This window comes from Numenius arquata, chromosome 2, assembly GCF_964106895.1.
Source record: "Numenius arquata chromosome 2, bNumArq3.hap1.1, whole genome shotgun sequence".
Lineage (NCBI taxonomy): Eukaryota > Metazoa > Chordata > Aves > Charadriiformes > Scolopacidae > Numenius > Numenius arquata.
The window spans coordinates 107,873,045-107,894,210 of NC_133577.1; the positions used below are offsets into that span (position 1 = coordinate 107,873,045).

The window sequence follows — 21,166 nt, forward strand, 5'->3', positions numbered from 1 at the left end:
AAGCATTTCCACCCTATTTCAGACTACGCCAATTTAGCCCAGTACTCTGCCTGTGACAAAGGCTAGCACCAGGTTCTCTAGAGGAAGATGCAAGACCCTCAGGACAGACTGGAGGCAATTTGCCTTAAATAAAATTTTCATCCTGTAATAAACAGAGATAAGCTTAGACCTTCACCCATAAAGTTCAAGGGCCTTAAAATACATTTTGATAGTAGTTCAAAATGAGGATATTCAAGTGTTGAATATTAAAGTTTTTTGAAGGTAGGAAATTTAGAAAAAAATAAAAACCCCTTCCTCGCTCAGAGCAACAGGCAGGAAAGATCCTCCCAGCACCCACTGCCAAGCAAGCAGAGGGCTTCTGTCCAAATAACAACGTTTCACAGCAAGGTGCATCACTGAGAACAAACTGCATGGGTAAAAACCTTCAAAATATATCAGCTGAAGAAACAAAGCTCAGAAAGCATCTCTTATACCAATCCCACTGCAAAAATGTTAATGAATAAATGAAAACACCTTGAGATGAGCGATAAGAGATAGTTTTCTCCTCTTGCAGGATTTGTTTAGCTTGGGTTTTTTTGTTTGTTTGTTTTTGGTTTGGTTTTTTTTTTTTTTTGTTTCAAAGACAAGTTACCCAAAGTTTTAGTCACCAACTCCAGCAAGTTATTTGCTGACAGATTTGCTGTTCCTCAATGACAGCAAGCACAGCTGAGAAGAATTCCCTCCTGGAAACTAATTATCAAAATTATAATACTCAGACTACATCATCTCAATTATTTCATTAAAAATCAGGAATGAGGATGGGATTTGCACTGCTGCAAAGCATATCATGAAACATCAGCAGCTGCATCCCATGATCTCATTACATTTCAAGACAGCTGTTGTAAAGAAAAGGAAGACAAAGGGTACACAAATTTTTACCAGAAGTGATCCCCACTTCCATCAGTGGGTATTTAAAATACCACTTCCAAGAAAAAGCCAGTAGTGAAATAAAGGGGAGTGGGCAAATCTCTCAGTCTAGAAACAAACCCAGAAAAGTAGACTCAACAGCTGACAAGAGACTGTGAAAAACTAGCAAGTTTTGAGTATCACAATAGTCCATGCTCATACTTACTTATTCTAAGAATATGGTATGGCTACAGAGCCAGCCATTGTATGTTCCTCCAAACAAAGAGGAGGAGCTGACATTTGACTTTTGCACACTGATAAAGACAGGAACCTGGGGGAAGGGGAACAGGACACTATTTAGCCAATTTTCAGATTTGTGTAGATTAGGAAAAAAGTGTACAATTGTATCATATTTTTAATTCTGCACCAGTTATGACTTAATTGCTTGATTTCTGCTTAAAGGAAATGGCCAGGAAAATTCTTCTCTCTCTGCTTGTTGCTGGCAAACCTATTCAAGAGTGAGGTATTCAAATTAAAATGCTGAAGTTTACCAGCCTTTCTTTTTTTTTTCCCTACTGCCTTATCACTGCAGAGTGGTATGATTTTTCTCAAAGTCTGCCACTTAAAAAGCCTAAGGAACAACCTCAGAAATGTTTATTTCAAAGCGTTGCATAATGTCATTATTAGCATTTTATTTCAAATCATGACTCATGGATATTCATTCTGAAAAGCTATAAAATAAAAGCACTAGGAAGCATGCAGTGAGAGACCAGGGCAATAATGAAAACGAGAATAGAAATCAATAAAGAGAAAAAGAACTACAGCAATGGGACCTGGACCATATCACAGACCATAATTCACTGGTGACTAACTTAGACTGAATGCTAACGACTGAATGCTGGCAGGAATGCATTTGATCAAAATCTACCTGACACGGCACAGAGCTCAAAAGGCAAATCAAGCAGGTCTCTCTGAAGCTACTGTAATTAGAGCTTAGCAGTGTGACCATTTTTTGTTCCCTTCTTAAAGAGAAAAAGGAAAAGAAGAAAATAGTCTTAAAGCTATTACTCTCTGTAAATGCTTAGTTACAACTTCACAATATATTCATAGAGCCTCTACTTGTCCAAAATCCCACTGAATTCAAAAAAAGTTTGCTTGCTCGCATTCCCTAAAGGCATTCTGAGCAGGGCACTGCAGACATGTGAATGGGAAGAGGTTAAGTGATTCCAGAACAGCACACGTATTTAATAACATGAAAGCAGATGAGATAACATCAGATGTTTGAAATAAACAATGAAAGGAAGTCTGCTGAAAGCCTCCCAGCCTTCCCCGCTGGCAACAACCGTGCTCAAAGACAAGCCTAACAAAAACGGGCCAACAGGGGAATTACTGGAGTAGAACGAATGCTGAAAAATCCAGACCCAAAGGAGAATAAAGACACTTTCAAACATGGACCACTACAGGTCTGCTTTTATAGAACAGTCCCTCCAGGTGATGAGGAGCACTACCAGGGAGCCCAGGGAAAGAGACTGGCATGTCACCTTGGCACCACAAAGCAGGAACACAAAGGTATAGGCAGCAAGGACAAAATCCCAAATTGGTAGGTTAATATGCTTCACTGCCCAGTGAACAAGCCCTAGTTCATCTCCAGTCTATTGCCAAGTAACCAACCGCTCTCCCTCTCAGGTGTGTGAGTGACTGACAGGGTCTTTCCTTTCATCATATTCAAACATGAGGAGAAGACACATCTTTCTCCTCCGAAGACACATTTTAATCAAACGATAACCCACCAATCAGCTGCAGTTTACATTCATGGTTTATTTTCTGTCCTCAGGTCTTTCATTTAAGTTCACACAGAAGAAGAAACCTTACCTTGCCTTGAAATGAACTCACCACCAAGTTCTTTCCATGGGGTTTTACAACAGGTTTAGGAGACAGCTGAACTGTAGCTTTCTGCTTATGAACGTAGCAGTAAGCTGTAGGAAGAAAACACACTGTCTCCAGGTATCTTTTTAAACATTCAATAAGTTAACTTGACTGAGCTACCCAGTCAACCCATCAGAGTCTGCAGCAACACCAAAGGCTAGCTCAAACTAGCAGGAACGGAAAACCTGCATTTTTTTTTTCCTCCCCAAAACACTGCATAATCTAGAGGTTAGGGTTTTGTTTGTTTGTTGTTTTTTATAACATGCACTTGTTTTAAAGGGAATTTTTCTAACAGTAACAAGTCAGTTTTGGAAAAAAGAAATTGGACTAACCTTGTCACATACAATTATCAAGTACCCTTCCTTCTCAGATCACCAAGAGGAGCTAAGCGACAGATCTTTAGATGCTCAGCACAGGCCTTCCTCATTTAAGTCAGGAGTAAATTCTTATCTTTTATCCTGCAAAAGCTGCTTAAGAAGATTTCAGTACACACTGTGCTGGTAATTTATGTATCTAACCAAAAGCAACAGAACAGGATTCCTGATTTCCATCTCTCCCACTGTCACAGAAAAAAAAATGGCAGGGTGATTAGGAACATGTCAGAGAGGCAGAGCTGACACTCTTTCATAGCTATTGCATAGTGAATTGGGGAGGGTGGAAGGGGTAGAGGGCGACTGCTATTCTGGAGATGCAATTTCCTTTCCAAACTTCAGATAAAAATCAACTTTCAACATTTCTATTGTTTGCAAAGTGACAGTGGAGGACCAATACTTAGCTATCCTTCATGTTTTGCACAGGGGGCATAACAATGAAGAACTGAAGCATACAGAAATCAGAGCTCTCATAGGGAGAGGCTGAACTTATTCCTTCCTTCAACTCCCAGTACTGCACGCTTTTACTGAGTTACTTTGACAAGGAGCTTCTTGTCCCCTTTCTAAAAGTGTTCTTCCCTCTGGTGCAAAGGACCAGACAACACAATCCTGAACCAAAAGAAAAGACACATATGCTGTTTTGTAAAATCCAGTATAGTTGAGGAGTGTGAGAAGTGGAAGAGAGTTGTGGTGAATGAGGTTTGCTTAACTTTGTGCAAGTAGACCTCACACGCACAAGAACCAGAGTTTCCAAGGGATTCACTCAGTCCCTAGCACAATTGCGAACACTGTTCCCAAGAAGCACAGAAATAGTGACTGATCTTCAGAATAATTCACAGCATGTTCTTGTACCAGCTTTTCCAAAATTATAATTGCCTAGAAGCGCTGAGTAGGAGTAAGGCAGACAGGCCAAGGCTCCTTGCAACTTTCCAGTGTTGGGAGATGCCTGAATTTTAGCACTACGGGCAGGATAAAAGATGAAGTAGACCCAGAAGTCACACACTGTTGTGCTCCATTCAACCACAAAGTTGTGGTGTCAGAGGAAGTTAGGAAGGAAGCACGAATCTATGTCTTTTGCCACACAGAAACCCAATGTATAGACATGTCAGTGGGTTTGAAAACAAAAACATTGACTCAAGCAAGCCGGATAATATTTTAGAGGGAAGAATTAACACCAAACGCTGCCGCATAATTCCACCATTATACATGTCTGCTATGAGCATTCAAGTCATATGCAAAAATACAGTAAAAATTCACAAGTCTAGATGCATCCTGTAGAGGAATCGGCACGGCCTGACCATTTAACCTCCTGTGGTCAAGGAAAAGCTCAACCCAACAGATGTTTGTTAAACTCTGCTCTGCAGCGTGCCAAATGTGGCCAGGGCAGAATGCCAGAAACAGCCCTTTTAGAAGCTTATTGACAACCTAGAACTCAGGATTTTGGATAGCATTTAGGCTAAAAACAAATTAAAAGGAAGGCCCACAGCAATGCCGCAACTGAATGCATATGAATTGTGCCACTTAACAGTCTTTATTCTTTATCACTGCAGCACTTAATTATTTTGAGAGCTTGCTGATATGCATGGTTATTGAACATAAATCTGGTCTCAGCAGTTTGTATTTTGTCAGAAAGATCTTTTTAGCCTGGAAACCAAGAAGTGATAATTTATTCTCTACCTCAAGGGATTAAGAGGAGTTAGTCAATTCAGTCATCTAGACTGAAGAGTTGAGAGACCTGAATGAGGCGGCGTGGAAGTTCTTTACAAGAAGAGTCTGAAAGTTGTCCACCATCGCTCAAAGAAACCTCTTTCCCAAAGTAGGGCAGCAGGTCTCCATATTCAGAGGAGCGTAGACTCCTCACGACAAATAAGGTTAGAATCAGGGTAATAGGGAAACGTCCGACCCAGAATGGGAAGGATTATTCAGAATGGGAAGGATTAATAACACAAAGTCACAGATTTGCCAGAATTATTTAAAAGATGATAAAATGAAGTAATCCGTTCACTTTTTATTCTTGCTTTCAGGCTTAAAGAATGCTGTAAATCTTATCTAGACCACAGTTAAGCAGCTGAGATACTGCCACAAAGGGGAGAAAAAAAAACCCCATAACAACGTGAAGGGAAGCATTAAAGGAGAAATAGCAGGCCTCAGGAAAGGTGGCTGCAAATTTCTCAAGGGCTGTACCTGCAAATTAAACATAAATGCAATAATTCCATACTTGTTATGACAGAGAGAACAGGAACATGGCATTGTAATCTTATGATTTTTAAGACTGATATTGAAGTTCAAGGCTGGGATGCACTATCACACAGAGCTGATAAAAAACCTGCACTGGAAAAGCACAGAGAGCTGTGGTAACAGAATCGGGGTGAAATTCAGCATCCCACACTTTAGGCCAGGATTCACAAGAACTTCTGCGAGATGCTCATTCTCCTTGGCTGCTCTGAGCTGAAGGCTCAGACGTGCTGCCTCAGCGCAGCCCAGGCACCATGCTAACGTGACAGGCGACATGAGAAGGAGGGTGCATTAATTCCAGCTGCAAAACATACAGAGAAAGGCCGTTAGGATAATCAGAGGAGGAGAGAGCCTGAGGGATGGTTCAGAGCTTGGATTGTTTCATACAGCAGAACAAGACACCATCCTCTTAAATCCTTCAGGAGGGAAAAGCTGTTATTGTAAATGAAGGGCAGAGATGACAGAATAGCAAGCGGGTATAAAACACACTGCAGATGCATTCAGTTGGGAAACAGAAGTCTTACGACTATCAGAGTAATTAAAAACAGAGAAGGTATCTACTAACTGAAGTTTTACCTGTTTATAAAAGAGATAACAGGCCCCGGTTTTGGACATGAGACTGCCTCGTCCCAGGAGGTCCCTTCCCATTTGGTGTAAAACTACAATGCACAGCAACTTGTTTGTGTGTTGAAGACATTCATCAGCTTTGCAATAATCTTGCAAGATAAGCTTTCCATCCCACAGCAAAACAATAATTTCATTCAGCCGTGATACACGCCTGGGTGCTTACCAGGTGTACCAGAGGCACGGTAGCTTTGTTAGCCTAGCTTACTGCATGCTCTGTCAAAAGCAAAGCATTTAATTAAACAGGTATCACTAAAGGCGCAAATACGGTGGCAGAGCTGTTTGGCAGTAGTGGTGCTATTCCCTGGTAACTATTTTGTGATTCAGAAAGAATCTTCTGAACTGGCAAGTGGATAAAATACCTGTTTTAACACCAGAACTAATGAGGGGAAACCTACAGATATCCTATTTGTGCCATCTTTCAGAAAAAGCCCTTATTTTTGTTTACTCAGTTGTATGCACACGATTAGCAAACACACCCATGAAACTGCTTAGAAGCTACTGCATCAGAAACGGTGTCCCTAACTCAGCCTATCTCAAAGCATCCACAAGCTTATGACACCTCTTAAAAAAAAATATAAAAATTCTCCTGCATTAATTGCCATCCCTTCTTTAAAACTGTATTAGTTTAGCCCCTTCTGATCTTCCTCACTCTTTTGCACTGATTACACAAATTTATTTACTTGCTAGAGAAAAAGAATCAAATTCTTTCAATGTTTCATATCACTTAAAATTATTAGGCTTACAATTAGAAAGCAACTTAAAAGCATTTTGATACAGTTTTACAATTTTGATAGTACCCTAAATTCTATTTTTTTTTTTTACTTTGTAAATGGCTGCAGTGAATAAACATTCCTTGACACCCGCTTTGAACACACGAATGCGTATACTGTCCAAGGATGGGTTCAGTCCATTGACAAAATGATCTAGTTTCTCACTCCGAATCCTTCACCCTTTTTGAAAGAAAAGGTTAGAGGCTACTTATCTTCTTCTGATGTTATTATGCAATTCTGTCCATTTTCCAGGCTCTCCAGCATTATAGAGTGAAAAGGATTTGCACTGCTGACCATCGGTATTGCTCAGAGCTTGAACATCTCACACCTCTTTACTCAATCTCTGAGTCCACATATCACTCCAGCTCTTCTCATCAATATGCATTACCCCATTTATCTTATTAGCACTGAGGCAGTGTGATTCTGATCGCTGATATGAAGAAGCTGTTCCACTCTCACCACATCACTATTAAACATAAAATGGGCCAATTTCTTTTTGTCCACAAAGAGTGGCTTATGACAGCCATGCCAGTTGCTCTGCAGCCTCACTAAAGTCAGAGTGAGAAAAAAAGTTAAAAGAGCTATCTGCACAGTTGTGCAGTGCAGGGGGGGGAATTTTTTTTTTTGCTTTTTTTTTTTTGCCTTTTTTTTTTTTTTTAACCACACAATCAGGATAGTTGTTTTCCTGTTGGAACTAATTATTTTTCTACTGTAGGCAAAAAAAATACAAATTGAATCAAATTAGGAAAATAAATTATCCTTCACGCTGAGAACACATATGCTATGTTTCAATCCTGAGCGAGTTTCTGCAGCCAAGCTATAAATCCATCCTCAAATACAAAACCAAATCAGATATTTAAGTCTTATGCCTCTAAGACTTAAAGAGCAGAAATAAAAAAGTAGAAATTCAGTGTACTGATTTCAACAGGGCACACTCTGAGCTAGCCCTAAGGAATCAGATCAATTCTGAAAGCTCAATATTAATAAAAAATACAACCTCTACTGTTAACAGAAACCACAGGAACATCTGCTTCCTTATCGCAGGGTTTAGGAGTTTCATTTTACATTAAATAGCTACAAAATTGAGCCAAGACAGAAATACAGATCTGCAGGGTTTGGGGTGCTGGATTTGTTGTTTTGGTTTGGAGAGTGGGGAGTGGGTGTTGTTTGTTTTTAAAGAAAGTAAATGGCAATTTTCAATTTTTACAACAATAAACAGAAAAAGAAGTTTCTGAAAAAACAGCAGTATTAAGTGACTTGTATTCAAGTGTGTAACTTGACTCAATGTGTAACCTCTCTAGAACAGATTAGATCATAACATGCTATGGAGAACTCGTTCTACTCCCCTCCTATCAGCATCTATAGCTTTTTTTCCCCTGCCTCTCTCATGCATACACACAGACCCTCTCTTCTTCCTTTTATATATAATCATACATATGCATACTTTTCACATCCGATAGGGAATGAGGCAGAACCACAGGGTGCAGGGAAGTGGGGATGTGCCCCCAGCAGCAGGACCCCCCTGCCCGGGTCACACGGCGCCGTCTCAGTCTCACTTCGGGCAAACACGGGTCGATTGTTTCCCCTTCCCAGAGTACAAATACATTCAGAGTTACACCACACAACCTTTCAGGACCAAAGAGACACTGATCAATCTATTGAATCCCAGAACAAGTAAAAGACACTATGGAGGATACGGATATTTCAGTTCTGGCTCTGCTTCCTCTGTGAACAAGAATCCCTCATAAGGGGGGGGCTCACTACAATGATAAGTGTAGAATCAAAAAAGTATATCGGTGTAAAATACAGATTGATCAGTGACAATTAAACATACTGCCTGTCTGGAGGTGCATCATAGAGCAGTGGGTTGGTCTCACAGCCTAATTACTTAAAGGCACCCATGTCCCTCTTGGTTGCCGCCATGCTCACCCCAGCACTTCAGGGCACCTCCAGCAGATGGTTACAAGAAGCATAGGAAATTACACATAGGGTTCTATGCTTCCAATCTTTTATAGCTTTGTTATTCCTAATCTAAGTTTCTATAAACACGTCACAGTAATTGAGGACTATTACAAACATTTCAGATTTAGAAATTAAGGAGTGCACAATTAGACAGGAACACCCAAACAGGTGCCTGGATAAAACTTAAGCGCTGACTTGCTCCTTTAAAACACTGCTTAGGATAAAAAAAAAACAAAAACAACAAAAAAAACCCCTTCATTAATAAAGCTAGATTTTTATTTTTTTTGCAAGGAAGATAAATATTTAAGCTCTCCATTTTTGTGCTGTCAGACGCAATTTTCAGATTGCTATTTTTTCAAGAACCTAGATAAGAGAAATCACAGTCCATTTGGTGGCCTGTAAACATGACAGCAAACAGTTGCCATGCATACACATGCTGCTTATCAACACAGAGAGGATGCCACCCAAAGGCATTAAAGACCTCACTCAACTGTATGAGCAGCAGACTACTGCAAAGCCAACTATTAAAAGAAAATATAATATGTCAGCATATTTCATAACCAGGTTCTATTGAAGTCATACATTTTTTAAAAACTGGAAAATGAGTATTTGATATTAAAACAGAAATACTATTCATATTCTAGGTGTCATTCTGCCCCCATTAATCCCTACCTCAGCACTAGAAAGTATAAGCTCACCAACCTCTTGAAAATCAGTTCAAGTCATCTGCGGGATTAGATTCAGTGGATGGCTCAGGGTGTCACAATATTTTCCAAGGGCATTTTATTTGCTGTCTGAAGATACTCTTGAAAATGATTTCTCAGTCATTAATTATGCATTCTATTTCTTATAATCAGTTCTTTTAATTAGTATCCCAAGCAGCTTTGCTGAGGATCCCACACTTTTAGTAATTAGGGGCAGTTTGTTGCCCCTAATTAACTTCAAACATAGCAAGACTCTATAACTTTGTTACTTCAGCTGTTTTTATGTTTGCATTGCATATTCTGTCCTGCTTTACTGGCTTAGAAAGGAGACTGCCCTGTTGTGCTATTTATCTCATTTAGGTTCCATCTCTCTTTCTTGACTCTGTGTTAGTTGCTCTATTTTAAACCTCTTTGACGTCCCGTCTACATCGGCAAGCAGCGTGACACCAGAAAAATGCATCTGTCCAGTGAAACAGTTCACGCTGAGGACCTAACACCCACACTAAGTGCACTTCAGGAGGCTTTACCTCAGCCTGGTTGCACGGACTTCATGTGCTCCCAGAATGTAACTTCTGGTTTAGCTTTGCCCACACACAGCCACGTTCATGTGGTCCAAAGCAGAACTCCGCAAGTGGGACAAGAAGAGTGGCTTTAAAGCACACTCCTGAGCCAAGCTAAAATGGTGACGCAGATGATGTTGTCACTGATTAAGTGCGTTACGTTTGGGGATGGTCTTACTTCTTAAAAGAGTCAGTTATGTCAGCAGATCATACTTCTGTGGCTACTGGACAGTAGCCATGACCACTGCACACCAGCCCAACACCAGCAGGCGTGGATTAGCAAAATACAGCAGTCAGGTTTAGAAACAGATTTTTATAATATGGGAGGATCTCTGCCAGCCCGTACAGTCTCCTTCCCTTGTGTGCTCCTCTGCATAATTAAGTGCACTTGTAACAGATACAGCTTGTAGTACAGCAAGAGGGTCATGTATGGAGGCTTTAGCCAGTTTACTGATTTTAATCACTTCTTCTGTGACCTCTTGAAGGCCGTTTCAGACTGAGTTCTGTCTAACAACTGTGGTTAGCAAATTAATGTGTTAATAATCTATTAGAGTTGAAATATCCAGAACATAAACCAGCTAGCAGTTTAGTGAAAATCTGAGCAAATCTGTTGCCATTTTAAATAAATACTTCTCGTTCTTACATGATGCTTTTCATCTACAGATAGCAAGTTGTATGAAAGCATCAGGAAGGCTGTTGTAATACAGTTGCTCGAATGCAAATTTGAAGATGGGCCAAGCAAAGACCACTGAAAATACCCAGCCCTGTTCACAGTGCACCACTCTCCTTCCTTGCAACTTAGAAAGTAGAGAGGTCTTAAAAATTCCCCGCCCCAGCCTGTGAGAGGCTGACAAACAAATCTTCCTCTCGCTATAACAGTGGTCCTATGAGGTACTAACCACCTGAAAGACAGGGTCTTTGGATGAGAGCTGTGCACAAAAATACCTACATAATCTGCTACTAGTGGGTGATTGACGTGAAGACCGAGTAGATCACCTTTAGATTACACCGTTAAGAATGACATTCTTCATTTATTTCCTTCTCAGCAACACATGAGCAAAATATATCTAGATATCCACAGGCTGCCAGGCCTCATAATTCTCAATTACCTTTATAGGATGTTTGGGTTTTTTATATTCCAACTGGTAAAACAGAAGGCTTATACACACAAAACATAGCTAGTCAGTTTTTAACATTTATTATCACAGAAAAAAGCCTGGAAGCACTAAGTAAGGGTACTTAAAAACTTGGAAAGCAGAGAAAGACAACTATAAGAGTTAGCCTGAAAAATGTCAAGTAATATGTTTAAAGTAATTGATTTTGAGAGCCAAAGCATGCTGAAAAGAACCCAAAACCATATAAACAAGATTGGTAGAATTTCTATCACAGAATATTTAAGGCAAGATGCTTCTGATTACTTCCTAACCACGTACTAGCACAGAAGCTCCACCGTTTGTAGCATACACGTGGTTACGAGAATGATACTGCATTTGGTGTTAAGCCACCACAAGCTGAATCTAGATTACTACAAAAAATAATTCTAATTGATTTTGTTAACTTCCATGTCCAAATAACACTGCTATTCATTGCTCTTCAATTCCCACTGGTAAGAGACTGAAAAAACCTCTGCCTTTTAATGACATTGTAGGAAGGAAGAGAGACTCCGAGAGGAACTGACCGCTAAGATGATTTAATGTCAGATCTATACCAAAAAAAGCACTTTATTTTTATTTATTTTCTTTGCTTATGCTCCATCCATAAAGAGATAAAAAAAACCCCACACCAAGAACTGGTCAATATTAATATTTGAGCACTAATGCATATTTGATGTATTAAAGTTGGAATGGCGAAACATTCGTAGAACACTTTTGAACAAGAAACAGCCACCAGTACCTTGATACAAGGCCTCAGAATACATAACTTAGAAATATATGAAGGAACGCATAAGCAATAGGCACAAATTGGGGATGCTCCCCAGAAAAAGCCAGCAAGAAAAATACTCTGCGTAGACTGCCTCGAAGTGGGGTGGTGGGCTGGTTTTTTTTTTTTGTTTTGTTTGGGTTTTTTTTAAAGAAAAGTCATAAATCCACTGTAAGAAAAACCTAACACATAAACCGACTGCAGCCTTCTGCAGGAAAAAATCTGAGACCATGAAAACACTGTTTTCCCCAATGCGCTATATCCTACCACTCTCATTTCCGTGGACTCTGAGCGCAAAGTTTCTTACCAGCTTTTTGCCCTTGCTATTCTGTATTACAATGACATGGATATTGAGACTATGCACTTTTTTCCAGCCTAATCCTTATCTCTTTTTCCTAGCCCAATACCTTTCTTGCAAACTCTTATCCCCAAGATATTCCTCCTTCATTTCTGTTTCATACTGAAAAGCGTAACTCTCACGACCAGTGGATTTCTCTGCTACAAATTCATTCCTCTTTGTCACTGTCCTTGCTGTTCCTCTACTCCAAAATTAATTCAGTTCCATGTACTTTCTCAATACCTTCAACTCAGTCCATGAAACTCTCCATTGCTGCTTCCATTTCTCCCCTAATCTTTGTAGATGTATGCCATCTCTTTGGAGATCTCATTTATACCCTGTCTGAGCTTTGTCCTTTCCTCCATGTCCTTGTCTGTGGCCCAAACAAGTCTATTCAAAGGACTATCGTAAGGATTATTTTTTTGTGTGTCTACACTATCACTCAGAGTACCCCTCCAGCACTTTCATTAAACAGAAGCTGCCGGCCTCTATTTCCCAAACCCCACAGCCAAGACATTTGAACATAAATGAATAATTAATGCATGAGAGAAAAATGGAGAGAAGAGCTGGAGAAAAATTCTTGTACAATCTCCTGTTCTTCTTCTAATTTTTCTTCACCAGGTCAAAGAAGTTAAAGTAGTACTCACTGTAGCTCTGTTCTTTCTTCACAATGCTGTTAATTAATGCTTTTCCTCTTCCTGACAGGAAAACACTCAAGAACATTCTTAAACTTATGCATACAAGTAATCACACTTGAAGAGAAGCATATGCTTTATCTCCTCACTGCAAAATAAATAAGAACCAGAAATAAATTCTTTTGGGCAAGTACCATCAACTTCTAGAGAATTTTAAACAAAAAATGAAAAGCCTTCAACGCTTATGGCTGTGAAAATAACCTTCAAAACGCAAACCTAAGCTGATGCAGCCTGGTACCCACATGCAAACACTCTGCCTCTCCTGCTGCTCAGAGTTTCCCCCCACACAGCAACAAACTGAAAACTGCCTTTTCACAGCTGCTATTCTGGAACCTGGGGGAATCCACCGCAATGCACAAGAACTGGGCTGCTGTCAATTTGGTGCCAGCACTTCCAGGCAGAAGTGGGCACTGGAGACAGGCACCAGGCAAAGGGAACAGGAGTTCAGCAGATGCTGTTCCTCTCCCTGCCTCCCTTCCTCAATGGCAATAGCTAAAAACCAAGGAGAAGATCGAGTAGGCGACCTGTGCATGCCACAGCCATCAGCAAGAGGAATAAGTTGGAAAGAAACATAGGAGGCATCTTTGCAACGACTGTGCCAAACAAACTATATGAAAAGAGACTTGAAGATTAGAAGTTTTAAAAACCTCAGAGCCTGGCACCCAGTTCAGACTGAGTAATATACTGACTGGGGCTCAGCACAACTAAATATAGGGCCAGAGTCAAGGCACAGAGCCTGGGCATCCCAACACACACCCTTCAATTCGGAGAGGAGAGCCAAGCACTCCCCCAGAAGACAACACATCATCCCATCTTCCCCACAGACACCTCTTGGGTTGATAAATGGGAAGCAAGTTTTGTCCCTGAGCTATTAGCTTCCCAGTTCCAGCAAGCATACAAATTAAAGGGAAGCAGCAGGAGAGAGGGATGTGTTAAGGCAGCAAAGTAGGAGACAGCTATGCACAAAAAGGAAACAGGTATAACAGAAGTAGAACACAAATACAGAGGTACACTAAAAAAAGCAAAACAATATATACCAAAAGCAACTTTAGGATGATATTCACCAACCCATGGGATTAGGCGAGAAACGTGAGGAGAAGCCAGGGGAAGATGGTAGGCTGTGCCAAGATGTTGGTCTGGGTACTCGCTCAGCCTTGGCGCTGCCTGCTGGGGAGCGAGGGAGGAAGAGAAGGCTGAGGGGAGACCTAATTAATGCTTATAAATATCTAAAGGGTGGTTTGAGGGAGGATGGAGCCGGACTCTTTTCAGTGGTTCCCAGTGACAGGACGAGGGGCAACGGGCACAAGCTGGAACATAGGAAGTTCCACTCAAATATGAGGAAGAACTTCTTTACTGTGAGGGTGACAGAGCCCTGGAACAGGCTGCCCAGGGAGTCCCCTTCTCTGGAGATCTTAAAGACCCGCCTGGATGCAGTCCCGAGTACTGTGCTCTGGACAATCCTGCTTTGGCAGGGTAGTTGGGCTAGATGATCTCTAGAAGGTCCCTTCCAACTCTAACAATTCCGTGATTCCGTGAAATAGTGCAAAGCCAGAAAGAGACAAAACTAATAAGCAGCATGGAAATGGAGAGGTGACTGGTTAGTAGTGTCCCCAAACATGAACTGGGGACAACAAGCGTGCATGGGGGAGGAAGAAGGGAAATGGTAAATTTGCTGTTACAGAAATACATAATTCAGTGAACAGTCAATTAGCAAACAAGTACTTTCTGATCCTGCAATATTATACAGTTAAAGACAGTAAGGGGTAGCAAATATTTTGGTATGTTGCCTCCCTCCAGATGCAGGGAAAGGAATACTGTTTGGAGGGGAAAAGAGTATTTTCACCAGCTTTGTTCTTCTGCTGCAGCAATGAGTGTGTTTCTCAGATGATGTCAGAGAAAGTTATAAGGACAAGATGAGCTGATGTGGTATTTCTGCTTCTCTGTCACCAATTCCCAGTGGTTCAGATATACAAAATATAATGCGAGAATAACAACTGCCTGCAAAGGGTGAGAAATGCAAGGCGACCCAGCCAGCTAATTCCCCCATACCGTTCCTGCAGAGATGGAAACAGTCAACTGATTCTTCAAACTCCCTTCCTGTCAGCTCCCCTGTAGAAAAAACTAATTAAGTAGTCTTCCTCAAGCACTTTAAATGGGATATTTGCCAACAGAGTTAACACACTTGTCAAACAGCGTGAGTGACAGAAACAACCTGAGATCATTCATTATGAAAAAAAAAAAAAAAATTAAAATAGTCCCCTCAAATAATAATTTGAAAATAAACAAATTTCAAACGCAAGTATGGGTAAAATAGGCAGGGAAAAGAAAACAAGCAAGCAAGAGAGACTAATGAATTTTTCAGTACAGTAACCTTTGCAGACTGTCCTTACACGTCCCCTTCATTACACAGCTGTTTGCCAAAGCCTTATTTTCCCAGTCCATTGCCTAGCTTTTGGCCAAGCCACAATGATCAATGCTTGAGCTGGCAGGAGCTGCAGAGCAGTTAAAGATTAAAACAAAACTCTGATGGATTGTCATTTCTGAAGTGGCGTTGGTGACTAGAAGGCTCTGCTTCTCTCATCACCCTTCAGTATTTCTTCAGCCATGGTTCACTCAATTGCCCATTGTGAGCAACTTTCCAACTGCAGGCAAGAAAACTTCCCCAAAGAGCAATTTCTAACTGGGATGAAAAGATCTGTTTGCCAATAATCTTGTCTCAACATATATAGAGCTGTGTAGGTCACCATCTTAATGGGCTTTGACAGGATTTACCAAAATACTCTATACTTATTTGACTGAAAACAAAATACACGCAGCTTAGAGCATCATGACAAGGTGTTATCAAGGTGTTTGTGATGGGGAAAAACAACGAGTTGAATAAACGCAATTTAAAATTACTTTCTGAAACACTTCACACACAAAAAAATTGAAAATTGTAAAGGAAATTCTGAAGGTAGAAATGGAAGAAGTCTTCCTAGAAAGCTCTTTAGCAGAATTTTGACCAGATGGCCAAGTTCTATAGATAAGCTCTTCCTCTGAATTTTGTCACTGGCAACAATGGCTTTGGATGTACTCTCCTTGCTACCTTAGCAGTGGAGAAAACAGCATCTGATGAAGGAGATTCAGAAGTCAAGAGACAATTTTTTTTTCCCCAAAACATGCTCAGCCAACAAATAAGTAGATACACATCACCAGCTCAAAAGAAAGGCAAAGTGGGGTTTGGGGCAGGAGAAATAAAGACATTGAGAATAAAACTGTGCTCCAGATAATTAAGTCTATCCCTGTAACCAGTGTTTTCCTGATAAAGTTATTTAGTGGACACGGATCATTACAAATCTCTCCCTTAGAGGTAAAGTCCAAGAAACAGGAAAGAACAAACTCATGGGGTTCAGATGAAAATAAATTACTGAATAGTACCACTCCATCTTTTGAGTACTAACTAGAATTCAATGTTTTTGATATCCTCATGATTGAACAGGTGGAGAGAAGAAATAGAAGGAAAACAGGCCAGCATGTATTCAGGAAGTAAACTCATTTAGTTACGATTTCTAAACAGCCAGTTCAATTACTTCTGCTACTTAACACCTATGAAAGCAAGACTTGAATTATCAGCTTTGATGTACTAAGCCTTTCATGCATTAGGAAATCCTGCTTAGCATAGAAGTGTTATTTCTCCCCCAGTCTTTGGTTTCTACCATGAGACCATTCAATTACTAAAGTAAAATTTAAAATGCTGAGGAAGGTAAAACCCTGACTGAACACCTTTTTTGTTAGTGTAGTAGTGCAAAACACTTCACTGTCCCTGCCTTCCCCAGAAACTTTAACTCTGATTCACCTCCCAGATACAGAACCTGCCTTTGGCACATACTCCCTGAGTAAACTGACTATGTACATATATGCAAGTGTACAACTGATTAGTATACACCACAGTCACCAGGGCCATCATCTAACCACCGACTCTGCATATCTTCACATACACCACTCTCCCTTGACAGAGGGCAGCCACGCAGGGAATGCGTTTCTTTTCACCTCCTAAATCCCATTCTGAGGACAAACTGAATCTGCTGGTTTGAGATTCAGTTTGGCTGGGGTGGGAGAAGGAAGAGGAATGGGATTAGTTAACTATTCTCTTTTGCTGGACTAGAAGGGAAGAGGAATGGAGAGGCAGAAAAAGAAAAAATGCTGAAATATGTTCCAGAGTATCCAGAGAGCATCAAAAGAAGTAGAAACTACAAAAAAGTGACAAAGTCTCTTTAAACCAGGGACAGACAAACCTTGCTTGATAAAAGCATGACATGTAATGCATTGATGCATTAATATTTCTCCAAAAGTTCGGAAAAAACATGACCAAATGTCCATAAATATCTATTGAAAATATGTTGCTAAGTACATATTCACTCTGCTTTGTAGAACTAACTCCATCTTTGTCAGAATCTGCTACCTCACCTTGAAAAATCACGCCATGCTTCAGTTCCACATCTCCAATACTAGCTTATTCTTCCTTCTCCACCACAAATCTACCAGGAACCAAAATAAGACAGGATGTAATAGCAGTTCACCAACTAACTCCAAACAGTTAAAGATAAGTATTTCTACCACATATCCTACAGATTAAAAAAAGAAATGCAGCCAGATTATAAAAGTATGTGTTTCAGCACATTGCTAAATTACATTGAATTTGGCATTAAAAGCAAGTTAGCAGAGTTGATGGACTCTGGTGAATTATTCTTTTTTTTTCTTCAAGTTTGATTTTATTTTTAATTAATCTTATCTACCACAGTAGAGCCGAGCTAATTTTACTTAGTGAAAAGAAGGATGAGAATGGACAACAGAGGAGTGAAACACTGCCTGCATTTAAAATTCTTTACATTACTTAGTATAACTCAGTCCATTAAGTATGATGGGTTCAAGATACCATATAGTACATTTTAATCTGATACTGAAGCAGGAACATAAGAAGCCAGTCATATTGTAAACTATTTCCTTACTGATGTTACAATGCAATTGAGGATATTTGATATGTGAATTCCATCTCATTCCCTTACTGGATAATATGTTCCACATTAAAAAAAAAGGAAGGAAACTGCATTCTGCAATATTTGCTCAGCAATATGCCAAATGAACTGGCAGAAAGAGCAAATTACTTCTGCTCTCAAGCAGGGTGGATACTATTCTTAGGTTATCAGAAAGACTGCTGGTGCAAAAGCATTACGAAGAGCGCACAACCAGAGACGGGCAGACTGGGCTGGGAGCTGGAACCACAGCCCATCACAGGTTCTGGTTTGAAACCGCACCTTGGATCACTTCTCCATTGATCACGGACAGGGCACGTGGTAGTTAACGGCGCCAGTCAATTAACACAGGTAAGGAATCTCAGTCCAGCTTGCAACAGCCAGCCACATAACAGAAGTCAGATGTGAAGCAAAAGAGCAAGAGATTAAGTGACAGTGCACATCCGCATCTTATCCGGGCAGCGAGAAAATCCATTCAGGAAATCAGACAGATTTTTACCCTATGGAATATGAGTCCAGCTATCACACATCCAAAAGTGTCTTACTAGAAGACACAAAAGAGGGCTCTTCAGTACAGCTCTCAGCCATTCTGAACTATCAAAGCAGGTTTTCTGAACTCTCAGAACTCAGGACCAGTTCTGCTACCCTGTATTCAGTAATTTGTTGGGTAATATATCAAATTGTCAAAGAAGAGGAAGGATGTTTATGTACATTTCATTACTTCTAGAGAGAAGTGCAACTCCTAGAAATAATTATTGTGTTATGTCTTAAAAACACTAGTTCCTGACCAGCAAAAGACAAATCATCCTTGTTCTACAGCTACATTCCTCATCATGACAAAAATCCTTCTACATATAGTAGTTAAACCAAGAGTCAGAGTTCGATTAAAAACACTGATTAGCAAGAGTAACATTTAATTTTAGGTATCAAGTCAATTCTGTCAATCCATCCTTTCATTGGTTATGTTAAATCCATAACTGTTGTATTTCTGTATTTGCTGCACATCAGTAATCTCTTTTCACGCATCTTATTAATAAAAAAAACTAATACTGTAGTTATTTTTAAAACACAGTTCTTATACTTAGTGACTGAGATCAGTGATGACTTCTAAATGTTCAGTATCTTCTGCAGCTGATGGGCACCAGTTGTAACTTGAAAGCTGGTTAGGAAAATCTCATCAAGAGGAGGGCAATGCAGCACTGGAACAGGTCACACAGGTGGGCTGTGGGAGCGCACCTCTGGAGGCTTCTGAGCCTCCTGCTTGAACCTAGACTGATATCAACACCACATCAGGTCAGCTTTGGCTTTGTCCAGTGGTAAGTCACACTTAGATGACCTCCAGATGTCCCTTCAAAATATCATTTCTGTGATGACTCGTTTGGGGTGAGGAGTCCTCAGTGGAGCGGTGAAAATTCTCATTTTGCCAGATTTTCTCTGGCTTCCTGTTACAAGATGTCTTTATACCGGCTTCACAGTTTAAGTATCTAACACTTAATAAAAACAAAATGTTCTTCCAGAAATAATCTTATTATTACTGCCATGTTAACTTCTCAGATAATCCACTAAGCATATAGCAGGCATAATTCAGACACCCCAAAACATTTAGTATTGGATTTTACAAACCATTAGAGATATGAAAGCACCGAGATCATAAAAAGCCAAGTGGGACTGAATTATTTTCTGTGTCCTATCTCTATCCCTCTGGAAAGTGATGTGGAAGCGTTGGGTTTTGGTTTTTGTTTCTTTTCTGTTTTGATTTGGGTTCGTTTGTTTGTTTTACCGAACTGAAAGTAAAAAATAAATAAATAAAAGGAGACACACGAATTGTTTTAGACCAAACATTTCAAAAACTGAGCTTTTAAGGGGTTATATGGAAATGCAGCACCTTGGTTCAAAACTTTAAGTATTCCACCTATTCAATAACTCAAGAGAGAATAAGCACCATTACAGCATGAATACCTACCGCATACCTGCCAATTCTCAAGAGCTTGTCTCTGATGTACAAGATGTAGAGAATAATTTTGGTCAGCCTTCACTAGAAGGCCATTCTCATCACAAACACGCATGTTGATTGTTTCGTTGTACAGAGAGACCTCAATAATTAATGAAACAAAATAGTTTTCCCGTTCAACTCCGTATTACGGCTGAATTCGCTGGAGTTGGGCACAGATGGTCGGAACACAGTTTGCAGGAGGCACCTCTGGGAGGTTTAACTCCATCCACCACGCAGCGCCGTGGAGCAGGAGCATCTTCCACCGCAGAACGGCCCCGCCGCCCGCCCCCCGCGCTCCCGTCCCCTTCCCACCGCGACTTCAAGCGCGGCCCTAAGAACTTAAAAAGACTTCACCCCGGGGTGACTGATGGATTTCTAGGCAAACGTGCCGGTTTGGAGAAGCCTCGCTGGAACTCCAGCTTTGCGACACCCTGCCCGAACGCTGCCGGTGCGGCGGGGGCTCCCCCACCCCGCCCAGCGCCCGCCCCAACCTGTTGCGGGCCGGAGCCCGGCAGCGGCGGCGCTCGCGGGCGGCGACGGGACGGCCCGGCGGGGTCCGGGGGGTCGGCGGGGCAGGACGGCAGCGGGATTGGGGGCGGGAGGCGGGGGGGGGGGGAAGGCGGGGGTCTCACCTTCTGCTGCCGGCGGGCCATGTCGGTGGGCTGCTTGGCGTTGAAGGGGTGGGCGATGCACCTGGCGATGAAGACGTAGAGCTGCAGCCGGAGCCGCTTCTCCCGCTCCTCTCGCTGCAGGCGCTCCTGCTCCTCCCGGCCCTCGCTCAGCACCGAGGGGCTGGGGCTGGCCGCCCGCGCCCCACCGGCCTCCCTGCCCCGCGGCTCCCGGGCCGGCGGCGGCAGCGAGCGCGGCGAGCCACCGCCTGCCGCCACCAGCAGGTCCCGCCGCTCCTCTTCCAGCACCTCATCGGAGTCCTCCTCGCTGGAGGAAGGGTCCAGCATCGCGCTCGGCGGAGGCGCCCCGCGGCCGGGCGCGGAGCGAGGCGGGGAGCGGCGCGCACCTTTCCGGACACGTCGAGTTTACACACGGACTGTTTCCGAGCGGAGCGGCGGGCGGCGGGCGGGAGCAGAGGGGCGGGGAGGGAAGGCGGGGTTTGGGAAGGAGAAGGGGGGGGTCGAGCCTGGGTTGCCGTGGGAATTGCTCCGAGCGGCTCC

At 41.7% G+C, this 21,166-nt stretch overlaps 1 protein-coding gene across 15 annotated transcripts in view; it reads right to left on the minus strand.

Annotated features, from left to right (window-relative positions):
- Positions 1–20,953, minus strand: part of CADPS2 (calcium dependent secretion activator 2) — a 318,019-nt gene extending 297,066 nt beyond the window's left edge. For all 15 annotated transcript variants that reach the window (XM_074168769.1, XM_074168768.1, XM_074168766.1 and 12 more), the window contains exon 1: positions 20,630–20,953. In XM_074168769.1, the coding sequence (XP_074024870.1) occupies positions 20,630–20,953 (324 nt within the window). The remainder of the gene's footprint in view (positions 1–20,629) is intronic.
- Between the last annotated feature and the right edge of the window lie 213 nt (positions 20,954–21,166).